This window comes from Callospermophilus lateralis, chromosome 9, assembly GCF_048772815.1.
Source record: "Callospermophilus lateralis isolate mCalLat2 chromosome 9, mCalLat2.hap1, whole genome shotgun sequence".
In the NCBI taxonomy this organism is placed as follows: domain Eukaryota; kingdom Metazoa; phylum Chordata; class Mammalia; order Rodentia; family Sciuridae; genus Callospermophilus; species Callospermophilus lateralis.
The window spans coordinates 94,576,995-94,589,457 of NC_135313.1; the positions used below are offsets into that span (position 1 = coordinate 94,576,995).

At 38.7% G+C, this 12,463-nt stretch overlaps 1 protein-coding gene across 2 annotated transcripts in view; it reads left to right on the forward strand.

The window, feature by feature from the left end:
• Positions 1-12,463, forward strand: part of Wdr33 (WD repeat domain 33) — a 105,816-nt gene that overhangs the window by 80,115 nt on the left and 13,238 nt on the right. For both annotated transcript variants that reach the window (XM_076865430.2, XM_076865431.2), the window contains exons 8-16: positions 2,084-2,210; positions 3,349-3,503; positions 3,598-3,676; positions 4,654-4,764; positions 5,753-5,847; positions 6,055-6,141; positions 6,368-6,507; positions 7,209-7,361; positions 7,994-9,082. In XM_076865430.2, coding sequence (XP_076721545.1) covers positions 2,084-2,210; positions 3,349-3,503; positions 3,598-3,676; positions 4,654-4,764; positions 5,753-5,847; positions 6,055-6,141; positions 6,368-6,507; positions 7,209-7,361; positions 7,994-9,082 — 2,036 coding nt within the window. The remainder of the gene's footprint in view (positions 1-2,083; positions 2,211-3,348; positions 3,504-3,597; positions 3,677-4,653; positions 4,765-5,752; positions 5,848-6,054; positions 6,142-6,367; positions 6,508-7,208; positions 7,362-7,993; positions 9,083-12,463) is intronic.

A 12,463-nucleotide genomic window follows, 5' to 3' on the forward strand; every position in this document is an offset into this window, starting at 1 on the left:
AGTGCTGGGCACAGTAGTGGATGCCTATAATCCCAGTGGCTCAGAAGGCTGAGACAGGAGGATTGCGAATTTAAAGCCAGCCTCAGCAAAAGCAGGGTGCTAAGCAACTCAATGAGACCTTATCTCTAAATTTAAAAAAAAAGAGAGCTGGGGATCTAGCTCAGTAGTTGAGTGCCCCTGAGTTCAATCCCAGGTACCCCTTGCCAAAAAAAATGTGTACATAGCTATACACCTTATTCATAAAGTGGGCCATAAAGGTTTTTTTTGTTTTGTTTTGTTTTTATTTATTTATTTTTATGTGGTGCTGAGGATTGAACCCAGTGCCTCACACATGCTAAGGCAAGCTCTCTATCATTGAGCTACAACCCCAGCCCTGCCATAAAGGTTTTAAATTCCCCGATCACATCTTTTCAGTGTTAGATTGGTAATAATATTAAAGATTTTTAAGGCAAGGAAGGGGCCAGAAGGATTGAATTGTGTTTGTTTCAATTTTTCCATCTTTTGTTTTTAATAAAATATCAGGCAACAGCAATACCTGCCGTCCCTTTTCCCATCCTCAGCTTCACCCTCATGGCATGGGAGTTAGAAAATATGTTTCTTGAAGTAGAGCACTTGCCTAGCATTTGTGAGATACTGAGTTCAATCTTCAGCACCATAAGGGAAAAAGAAAAAGTTCATTGAAGAAAATCGAAAGACACAAGGAAAAGGAATCTCTATAATACCATGTTAACAACTGGGTATCTAGTCTTCTTGCTATTTTTCTCTGCACAGATATACACATGCAATCACTTATGTTGTTGAATTGTTTGCCTTTTACAGTAAGAATATACACTAATTTGTTGAAAAATAAATTTAGTATAATGGATTTTTTAATCACTTTATTAAATCATCCATAAGATCATTTGTAATAGGTACATCATATTCCTTAGAGTACATGTGCCATGCTGCAATTATTTCCTTGTAGAAAAATCCCTTTGGACATCCATTATTTCCTGACAATAGAATCTTCCAAACTGTTCTCCGTATGATTAGCCCACCCCTCCGTGCTTGCCAGTGTGGGCTATTGTGTTGGGATAAGCCTAGCCCTATGTGAGACGTGTTTCTCCTTTTCTGAACTGGTATAGATCGCTTCCACTTCCTGGAGACCATCTCTTCCTTCTTCTGTTTCCCTTTGTATCTTTTATTCAAAATTTTTTCCTTCCATCTAAAATTTTCTGAAGCTGTTTCATATGCGTTCTTACTTTTCACCTGCCTCCCGTCCATCTGCTTCATAAATCCCTACTCCCAACTTTTTTTTGGGGGGGGGTGTGTGTGTGTATGTGCACGTGCACATGCATGTGTGTATATGTTTTGCTAGGGATTGAACTTAGGTCTTGGTGTATGCAAGGCAAGTCTCTGCCACTGAGCTACATTTTTAATTTTCAGATAGGCTCTTGCTAAATTGCCCAGGCTGGCTTTGAACTTTTGATTCTCCTGCTTCAGCCTCCTGATTTATAAAATATTAAGACTATACTACACCACGTTTTTTTTTTTTAATAGTTATTTCTTTGTTAATCCTGATTTTCACATTTTATATTTATTTCACATAATATTTTAGTAATTCAATATATTGTGATTACATGTTAATCTACATATAAATTTGGCACAAATAATTTTTCTTCTGTATTTCAATAACTAAGTAAAAAGCTGGAATACTTTTTCCTCTCCTCATTCTATTTACCAAGGAGTTTTGAACTATAACAAATACCACAAAGTAGAAAAACCAAAGTTTGCTATTTGTGGGCTTGAGGGGTGCAACTTCCAAAAGGACTTGGCTCACCTGCCAGCAAGTAGGCTGGGAGATATACTTAGTTTCAGGAGGAGGGGACTGGTTTTTGTTCATCCTGGCATGAGAAGAAAGCTTGATGTATCTCTCAAAAGACTTCCAGACACAGACCAAAAGAGTCTTTTATAGAAAAATTTAGGTTGACTGAGCAATGAGATCAAGACATTTAATAGATTTCTCTACTTAGGTTAAATTACAATGAAGTCCTGCTTTAAATGCACAAGACTGAATAGGTTTTATCCTAACTTGTTTCAACAGGGCATGGTGCTGATGTGAAATGTGTAGACTGGCATCCAACCAAAGGGTTAGTTGTTTCAGGAAGTAAGGATAGTCAACAGCCAATCAAGTTCTGGGATCCCAAGACTGGACAGAGTCTTGCAACACTGTAAGTGATAGGAGCCCCACCTTATTCCCTGAACAGAGGGGAACAAAGCAGCCTATATTCTTTAACTTTTAGCTTTGTCTCCTTATATATTCCTGTAAACGTGGTTTAGATACCAGATGGAGTTGGATCTGTAGACTTTTTAATAATTATGTTTTGCCTCTATAAATCCCTAATGATATATGCTTGATATTTGTTCTGCCACATATGTCTGAATTTAATTTGGTGAGCTTAGCGGGGGAGCAGGAAGAGGAAATCGTTATTACCGTTTTTTTTCTCACTGTCCATCCTCATTAGCGTACCTTTTGGCACTGTATAAAGTTGATGTATGTGCCTCTTAGAGGTCATAGCTCAGCCTTCTCCATATAATCTATTTATACAGAAGGTCCTCCTTACCCCCCCCACCGCCCAATAAAATAAAAGAATAAGCTAACTTTTTGAGCTAACTTGCATTTTTTTTCCCTCTCATGCTTACAATGCAACTGCATAATACAATTTTTTTCTCTTTGAGTTCTTTGTAAATGTTCATAGTTCTATGAATATGTTCACCTTTTTGGCTGAACTCTGCATCCTGTTCCTTCATTTGGGAAGTAATCCACCCCCAAGTGAATTGGTTGGAGCAAGGCTGCCTTATTGCATATTCTAGTGGCAGTGACCAATGCTGCACCTTGTGACTGTTGTCCCTTCAAGTTGTACATTGCACAGGCCTTAAGGCATTGTCTTTAGTTCAAATTAACCTTCACATTATTCAGTGCCTATTTTTATGCTTTGTCTTAATAAGAAGAATGTCATTAACCTTTTAAAATTGAATGACCTTTACTGAATATTGGTTTATGTATTCCAAATGCTTTCCCTGATTCACAGATAAAACGTTTCTGTACAATTGAAGCTCTGCTGCTATTTTATCTGGGTAGTGAGAGCAACACTTTGGTAATGGATATTACTTCTGTTGACCTAATTCTTTCAAGTGTACTTTGATGTTATATTCTTATTACATTACCCCATAATGTTATATGCTTATTACTTCTAGGCCACACCTCTTGCTATCTTGATCCATGGTGCTTTCAACCAAAATGGTCATTATATTGATTGATGCTTGTTTTGAATTCTGACCATTATTTTCTTGGTGCTCTGTTTCTAGTCATGCCCATAAAAACACTGTAATGGAAGTGAAATTAAACCTCAATGGCAATTGGCTACTCACAGCATCACGTGATCATCTCTGTAAACTTTTTGACATCCGAAACCTGAAAGAAGAGCTTCAAGTCTTCCGTGGTCATAAGAAAGAAGCCACAGGTCCGTGACTGTTATGCTTGGTTTATTTATGACTGTTACCTGTAGCATTCACAGACCCAAACAATTTTGTCTTTTCCCTTGTTTCTGTTTACAGCTGTGGCCTGGCATCCTGTGCATGAAGGGCTTTTTGCCAGTGGAGGATCAGATGGTTCTTTGTTATTCTGGCATGTTGGGTGTGTAACATTTATGTATGTATGGAAGGGCTGGGGATGTAGTTCAGTGGTAGAGCTCATGCAGCACCGCAAAAGAAAGAAAAAGAGAGAAGTATCACACACAAAATTATTATATTTTTCATGGTATAAAAGTGGCATTTGGGGCTGGGGCTATAGCTTAGTGGCAGAACCTTTGTTTAGGATGCACAGGTCACTGGGTTCGATCCTCAGCACACATAAAAATAAACAAAATAAAGGTGTTCTGTCCATCGACAACTACAAAAACAATTTTTAGCAACAAAAGTGGCATTTTATTCTGAAGTCAGGGATTTGGTGGTTCAGGACTTTGGACAGGGCACAGCAGGGATGTTCCTCTGCTTCTTTGTGTTTGAAGCCCCAGCTGGGATGACATGAAGGCCGGGCTGTACTTGGGCACTGTGTACTAGAGTACATGGCCTCTCTGTGGTAGAGGCTTCTGGAAGTATGAGCTCTTGGAGAAAGAGTGTATTCAGAGACTCAGGTAGAAAGTGGGTGATCTTTTCTGGTCTCTGAATCATACAGTGTAAATTTTGCCACATTCTGTTGATTATCAGTAAGTCCAGGAAACAGTATATTTCTGTGAAGGAGAGCACTTGAATGTGTGTAAGCACGATAAAGTTTCCTGTTTTTTCTGAGTGTTAGTCTGTCTGCAGTTTTAAATTCTGTAAATCCAGCTTAGAATAAAAAATGTAGCACTTCTACTTTTGGCTGTGGAAGTTGTTAAGACTAAGCATTCTTAGTCTCTTATTGGTAAAATAATTTTGGAAGCATTTACCCCTCTGCTTCTTTTGTCTTTGAATAAAAGAAGGTATTTTTTGATAAGTCAGTACCTCTGAAACATCTAGAATTGACTAGATTTAAAGTAAGAGGCATTGATAGCTTTGTTTTAAGGCTAAAAGAAAATTAGCCTTTCTTCATTAACTTTTGTGAAAAGGACTTCTTTCTTTGTGCTGTTACAGAGTAGAGAAGGAAGTGGGTGGGATGGAGATGGCCCATGAAGGAATGATCTGGAGTCTGGCTTGGCATCCTCTTGGACATATTCTCTGCTCAGGCTCAAATGACCATACTAGGTAAGCTTTATAGAGAAAACAGCAAGGGATTATTGTACTTATAGAATAGTGAGAAATAAATATTACATGTTTATTTTCGTTTATTGATGGATGTACTAATTTGTATTTTAACTTGTTTTTAAAACATTTTTATAGTGTTTTATAAATATTTTTGTTGCAATATGGAGATTGTATATTGTACATGACTTTGATTGTTTGAATCAATTTTTTGCCTTCTTATTAAAGTTTTTGTTTTGCCTTCTTATTAAAAAATTTTTTTCCCATATTTTAAAGTTTGAGAAGGAAAGAATTGTAAAAAATCTGTTGTGTGTACCAAGGAACTGGTAAATACCACACTATTAATTTTCCATAACAACACTGAAACTATGTTCCTTCTTTCTTCCCATTACTTTTTTTTTTTTATTAATTTTTTGATTTGTTTTAGTTAGTTACACATGATAGTAGAATGCATTTATGCATTTTGATATACATAGATGGGATATAATTTCTCATTTTTCTGAGTGTACATGTTGGAGAATCATATTGGTCATGCAGTCATATATATACATAAAGTAATAGTGTCTGTTTCATTCTACTATCTTTCCTATCCCCACATCCCCTCCCTACCTACCCTCCCTTCACTTCCCTCTACCTAATCTAAGGTAACGCAATTTTTCTCTAATGTCCCCTGCCTTATTGTGAATTAATAGCCGCATATTAGAGAAAACATTCGGCCTTTGGTTTTTTGAGATTGGCTTATTTCAGTTATCATGATATTCTCCAACTCCATCCATTTACTGGTGAATGCCATAATTTCACTCTTCTTTAAAGCTGAGTAATATTTCATTGAGTATATATACCTCATTTTCTTTATTCATTTATCTATCGAAGGACACCTAAGTTCCAAAGTTTAGCTGTTGGGAATTGAGCTGCTATAAACATTGACGTGGCTGCATTACTGTAGTATGCTGATTTTAAGTCCTTTGGGCCATTACTTTTATTTTGACAGCAAATTCTGGACTCGAAACCGACCAGGTGATAAAATGCGAGATCGGTATAATCTAAACCTATTACCTGGAATGTCTGAAGATGGAGTAGAATATGGTGAGGCTTGTACATTCATGTTTGAAATGTTGATATTCTGTTATAACAGTGTTAGTATTGGCAATATTATGCAAAACTGACTTTAATAGTTTTATTTATTGGATTATAAATCACCAGAGGCATGATCTATTTTTATAAAGTATTAATTTTTATTGACCACTGCTTTCATACAATCTCTTTTTACAATGAGTATATTATTCTTTGTAGATGACCTTGAACCTAACAGCCTGGCAGTGATTCCAGGGATGGGAATACCAGAACAACTAAAATTAGCTATGGAACAGGAGCAGATGGGTAAGAGTAGTTATAGTAGTTGTGTTCATTTCTTATAAATTTTTTGTGGTCCTTTTTTCTTATCTTCATGACTATTTGTATTGAATGTCACATGATTTATGTTGAGAAATGCTGATAAAAGTGATGCAAACTGCATAGGATTTAAAATCTTCCAAAAATATGTTCATTGATCAGGTGGCCAATTACTTTCATTTAAGGGGCTAACTACTTATCTTTATGGTTATAGGGAAGGATGAATCGAACGAAATTGAAATGACAATTCCAGGTTTAGATTGGGGAATGGAGGAGGTGATGCAAAAGGATCAGAAAAAAGTACCTCAGAAGAAAGTTCCTTATGCAAAACCTATTCCTGCTCAGTTCCAGCAGGTAACTAACTAAAAATGACCCCTTCCTCATTGTGAAATTGTGGTTAGTTTGTTTAATTGACATTGAAAATTAGGTCTCTCTTGGATCATCTCATCTATGGAAGGTGTTTTGTGTACTGTGGACTCTTTTCTTTCACATATTCCTGTATTCCCAAACATAGTTCTCATCTGCTGCCTTGCAGATTTACTTTGTTTACCATGAATCTTCTCTCATTCTTTTTTCATCATCTACTTATTTTACTAAATTGTCAGGAAAAAGAGGTGTGGGTCAGAAAGTATATTGACTGTTTTCTCTATTGTCTGTTTTATCTGTCTTGTGCTTTGCAATGTGTCCTTTTGAAGAGAATGGCAAGCTTTTCTTTTTTGAGAACAGGTCTTGCTAGGTTGTCCAGGTTAGTCTTAAACTCTTGGGCTCAAGCAGTCCTCCTGCCTCAGCCCCCTGAGTGGTGGAACTACAGTTGCAGGCCACAGCACCTAGCTAAGCTTTTCATTCTTACTAACTGGGATCTTTCAGTTTTTATCATCTTGGTAATTTCCATCTAGTAATGCACTGGTCTTATTCCATTCCTGAATCACTAAGAATTTGCATTAGAAATAAGAACAGATTAGCAGGTTGGGTTGAGCAGATGACATCACAGAATGGTTTTCTCATCCTATTATAATTTTCATATTTGAGGTATATTTTAATGCTTCTTTTCCAAGGCCTGGATGCAAAATAAAGTTCCAATCCCTGCTCCAAATGAGGTGCTGAATGACAGAAAAGAGGACATTAAATTGGAAGAGAAGAAAAAAACACAAGCGGAAATTGAGCAAGAAATGGCCACGTTACAGTATACCAATCCACAGCTTTTGGAGGTGTGTGAAGCTATTTATTGGGGTGCTAGGTGATCTAAGAAAGCAGTGACAAATGTTTTTATTGATGTGCTCTTAAAGAAAGGGAAGGGTCTCAGGTGGGTCTGACAAGCTTCGTGATTTCTTACTGCTATATTAGGAAGCTAGTTTCTAAAAGAATCCTTTTTCTTAGACTTTTAAAACCATCAGTGGAGCAGCGAGTACACCCAAGTAAATACACCTTTTTAACAGAAAAGATAAGGCCAAGATGATTTTAATTTGGATTCTTTTATTTATTGTAGGTAAATGAATTTTTCCTTTTTTGTCAACTGGCAGTACAGATGGCTCGTTCTTACTTTCCCACCTATGACAGTTATCAGGATGACAAATAGTAATAAATTATTGGGCTTTTCCTGCTCAAGATAAATATTAATAATCCTAAAAGGAAGTAGTCTGAGGGAGACTGCAGCCTCAATACTGGATAATCATGAGTGGCCTCTTGACATTTGAGTGTTGCAGTAGACTCTGGTTACCACTGGGCCATTAAGAAGTTAAGAAGTTTGTATATTTTGAGGCTTCCTTGATGAAGTACTTGATAGCAGTATTGTCATCTTGGAGGGTTCTGGCTTAATTCTTTTTTCTTTCTTTCTTTCTAGCAACTTAAAATTGAAAGACTTGCGCAGAAACAGGCTGAGCAAATTCAGCCCCCTCCCTCATCTGGCACCCCTCTCCTTGGACCCCAGCCCTTTCCAGGACAAGGTCCAATGTCTCAGATTCCTCAAGGTTTTCAGCAGCCCCATCCATCTCAGCAGATGCCAATGAACATGGCTCAGATGGGGCCTCCAGGTCCACAGGGACAGTTTAGACCCCCTGGACCTCAGGGACAAATGGGACCACAAGGTCCTCCACTGCATCAGGGAGGTGGGGGGCCACAAGGATTCATGGGACCACAAGGGCCCCAGGGCCCACCCCAGGGGCTACCAAGGCCTCAGGACATGCATGGGCCCCAAGGAATGCAGAGGCACCCTGGACCTCATGGCCCTTTGGGACCTCAGGGGCCACCTGGACCACAGGGTAGTTCTGGTCCTCAAGGTCATATGGGTCCTCAGGGTCCACCAGGCCCACAGGGTCACATAGGACCTCAAGGTCCACCTGGTCCCCAGGGCCACTTAGGCCCACAGGGACCTCCTGGTACTCAAGGAATGCAGGGACCACCTGGTCCCAGAGGAATGCAAGGACCTCCGCATCCTCATGGGATACAAGGTGGGCCAGGGTCTCAAGGAATCCAAGGTCCTGTTTCTCAGGGGCCTCTGATGGGATTGAATCCAAGAGGAATGCAGGGGCCTCCAGGTCCCCGAGAGAATCAAGGTCCTGCTCCCCAAGGGATGATGATGGGCCATCCACCTCAAGAGATGAGAGGACCTCACCCTCCAAGTGGACTGCTGGGACATGGCCCTCAGGAAATGAGAGGTCCTCAGGAGATGAGAGGCATGCAGGGGCCTCCACCTCAAGGGTCAATGCTGGGCCCTCCCCAGGAACTTCGAGGTCCTCCAGGCTCACAAGGTCAGCAGGGGCCGCCCCAGGGCTCTTTGGGACCTCCACCCCAGGGTGGCATGCAAGGGCCCCCTGGACCTCAGGGACAGCAGAACCCGGCAAGAGGGCCACATCCATCTCAAGGGCCAATACCATTCCAGCAGCAGAAAACACCTCTGCTAGGTGATGGGCCTCGGGCCCCCTTCAATCAGGTACTATTTATTTCTAACTTGTAGGCATTAACAACACATTGGGGAAATATACTCTGCACTTGAAGCAGTATTGCTGAGAACAGTGAAAAGCAGTCAGAGCTAGGTGTAGCCATTTCTCTGCAAGTGATGGTGGTGTAAAATAATAGCATCCTGGCTAAAGAAGGAAGTAATGTCTGAAGAATTAGGTTATACTAGAGATTTTTAAGAAAAGATCAACTTTGAATTGAATACAGTTTATTGTCCCAGGGAACCCAGAACTATGGCTTTGAGGAAGAGACATGTTATGTTGTACATATCTCAGGTTGTCATGCTCTGCTTTTTGCATTCTTTACTTTGTAGCCCAGTGTTCCATGGGCCTGCAAGCAACCAACCCATGCCTGACCTGTCTTCTTGCTTTTCTTTTAAAGAGAGTGTGGGATATTTATATACTGTAGACTGTGTATTTCACTATTTTTATCTTAGTGAATGCTTTCATAGATCTACAGTTCAGAATGGACCATTCCAAAATGGTGACCCTTTGGATGAAATTCTGTTCAAGTTTTTTGCAGCTCTTTTTCTTATTTTTGGTACAGGGATTGAACCCGGGGCACTTAGTCACTGAACCATATCCCCAGCCCTTTTTTATATTTTATTTAGAGACAGGGTCTCCCTGAGTTTCTTAGGGCCTCACTAAGTTGCTGAGACTGCCTTGAACTCAGAATTCTTCTGCCTCAGCCTCTCGAGCCGCTGGCACCACTACACCCATCTGTTTTCAGCTTTCATATTAAAGTATTTGCAGGGAAGTGTATTTCTGTAAACATTTCCTTGGTCCATTTTCAAGAACTCTTATGTTTTGTTTTGCTTTTTTCTTTTTGGAATAGGGGATTGAACCCAAAGGTATGTTACCATTGAGTTACATGCCCAGCCCTTTTTGGTTTTTTTATTTTAAAACAAGGTTTCACTAAGTTACTGAGGGTGTCATTAAGTTACTGAGGCTGACCTTGAATTTGTGATCTTCCTGTCTCAGCTGGGATTACAAGCATGCACCACTGTGCCTGGCAAGGAGGACTGTTTTTGTCAACCGCATTTTTATTTCTCATTTGCTGATGAGAAATGAGGAGAGTTGTGAGGCGAGTTGCTTGGGGAATATTATAAATCTGCTTGGTGTGAATGGATTCAATACTGTTTGGCTATGTGGGTTCTGAAGCTCTTTGTCTGAAGGCATTATTTGGATACAGACAACTAGGTTTTGTCCCTGAAGTCAGATATGGGAAAAAACTGAGCAAGCTAATGTTGACTCCCTGACTTGTCATTGGAAGCCACTGAATTACCAGGGAGAGAGGATGTTACAGATACACCATGTAGGAAATGTGGCAATTTTTTTTTCTTCAAACATCACTGAGAATCTATAATCTAAAGGTAACCATCAGATTTATTGAACTAGGTAAATAAATAAATTATATGGTATTATTCAGATCTTCCAGAATTTAAAAATGTCATAGCAGGGAAGAATCTGTTGACACTTGAGTTTTTTTTCAGTTTTTTATTAGGCATTTTTCAGAATTTAGGATGAGTTCAATAAAAATCTAAGATTGTCATATGACCTAAATTGCCCTAAAACTTGATGTTTTTAAAATTCATTGAGTATTTGTGTGTGTGTGTGTGTATGTAACATTTACTTTCTAGGTTATTTTCCATTCTTTTTTTTTTTATGGTCAATTAACAGTTTTCATTTAGAAGGATTTTAAAAAATGAAATTTAACTAGTATATTATGACTGAAATTATCAACATGTCAGATTTAAGAGAATAGGCCCAAATTTCTGGAATAGTTCCGTAAGAGTTTTCATTGTCCATATATTAAGATTTTTATATCTGAAAAGCATGGCAATTCTAAAATTTTAGTTGACCTATAGAACTGGTAGAGTGAATCAGAAGATTTGACATTGGTGTAAGTATTTCAAATCTCAGAAGTTGCCTGATCAAAATCTTTGCTTATATTTTTCATATGCTGAAATCTGTTTTTCTTCACTTTGACTAGGCCAATCATTTAAACCAGTTGTTTCCATGGTCTAATTTAGTGGACTTGCTTTCAAGGCTTTTAAGTAGCATCATGAAAGATATTAATTAGAGCTGTCCTGGGCCAAAAGTGGGCAGGCAATGAAGCAGTATACTAATTACTGGCATTCCGTTACTGATGGCCTTTTTTTTTTTTGACAATGAATATTTTTTATTTGTTGATTTTAGATATACTTGACAGTAGAGTATATTTTGACCTATTATATGTACATGGAGTACAACCCATTCCAATTAGGATCCCATTCTTATGATTGTACATGATGTGGAGTTATACTGCTTGTGTATTCATATATGAGCAAAGAAAAGTTATGTCTGATTCATTTTCCTTTCCCTTCATTCCCCTTTATCTAATCCAATGAACAACTATTCTTCCCCTTTTCACCCTCCCTTGTTTGGGGTAAGCATTCACATATCAGAGAGAACATTTGGCTTTTGTTTTTTTAGGGGACTGGCTTATTTCACTTAGCATGATAGTCTCCAGCTCTATCCATTTACTTGCAAATGCCATAATTTCATTCTTTATGGCTGAGTAATATTCTATTGTATGTGTGTGTGTCACATTTTCTTTATCCATCCATCTGATGAAGGACACCTAGGTTGGTTCCATAGTTTAGCTATTGTGAATTGAGCTGCTATAAACATTGATGTGGCTGCATCACTGTAGTATGCTGATTTTAAGTTCTTTGGTATAAACGGAGGAGTGGGATAAATGGGCCAAATTATGGTTCCCTTTCGAGTTTTCTAAGGAATCTCTATACTGCTTTTCATAATGCAATTTACAATCCCACCAGCAATGTGTGAGTGAACCTTTTCCCCCACATCCTCGGCAACATTTATTGTTACTAGTATTTTTTTTTTTTTTTTTTTTTTTTTTGGTGGTGCTGGGGATTGAAGCCAGGGCTTTGTGCGTGCAAGACAGCTTTCTACCAGCTGAGCTATAAGCTATATCCCCAGCCTCTAATGGCCATTTTTAACTGCCAGTGATAGCCCTCCTAGTAGGGCTGCTAGTAGATTGGGACCTGAGAGCAATTTTGCTATTAGTTTTTTTGAAACTGTGCTTTCATAGTAGGTTCAGTCACTAAATGTGTGCTTTTTTTTTTTTTTTTTTAATAAGAAGGAATGACTAGGTGTATTTTTATTTACTTATGTATTTGTTTGTCAAGAGACTTGATCCATGGGGCTGGGGTTGTGGCTCAGTGGTAGAGTGCTTGCCTGGCACCTGTGAGGCACTGGGTTCGATCCTCAGCACCACATAAATTTAAATAAATAAATTGTGTCCATCTACAGCTAAAAAAAATTAAAAAGAGACTAGACCCAAGGTTATT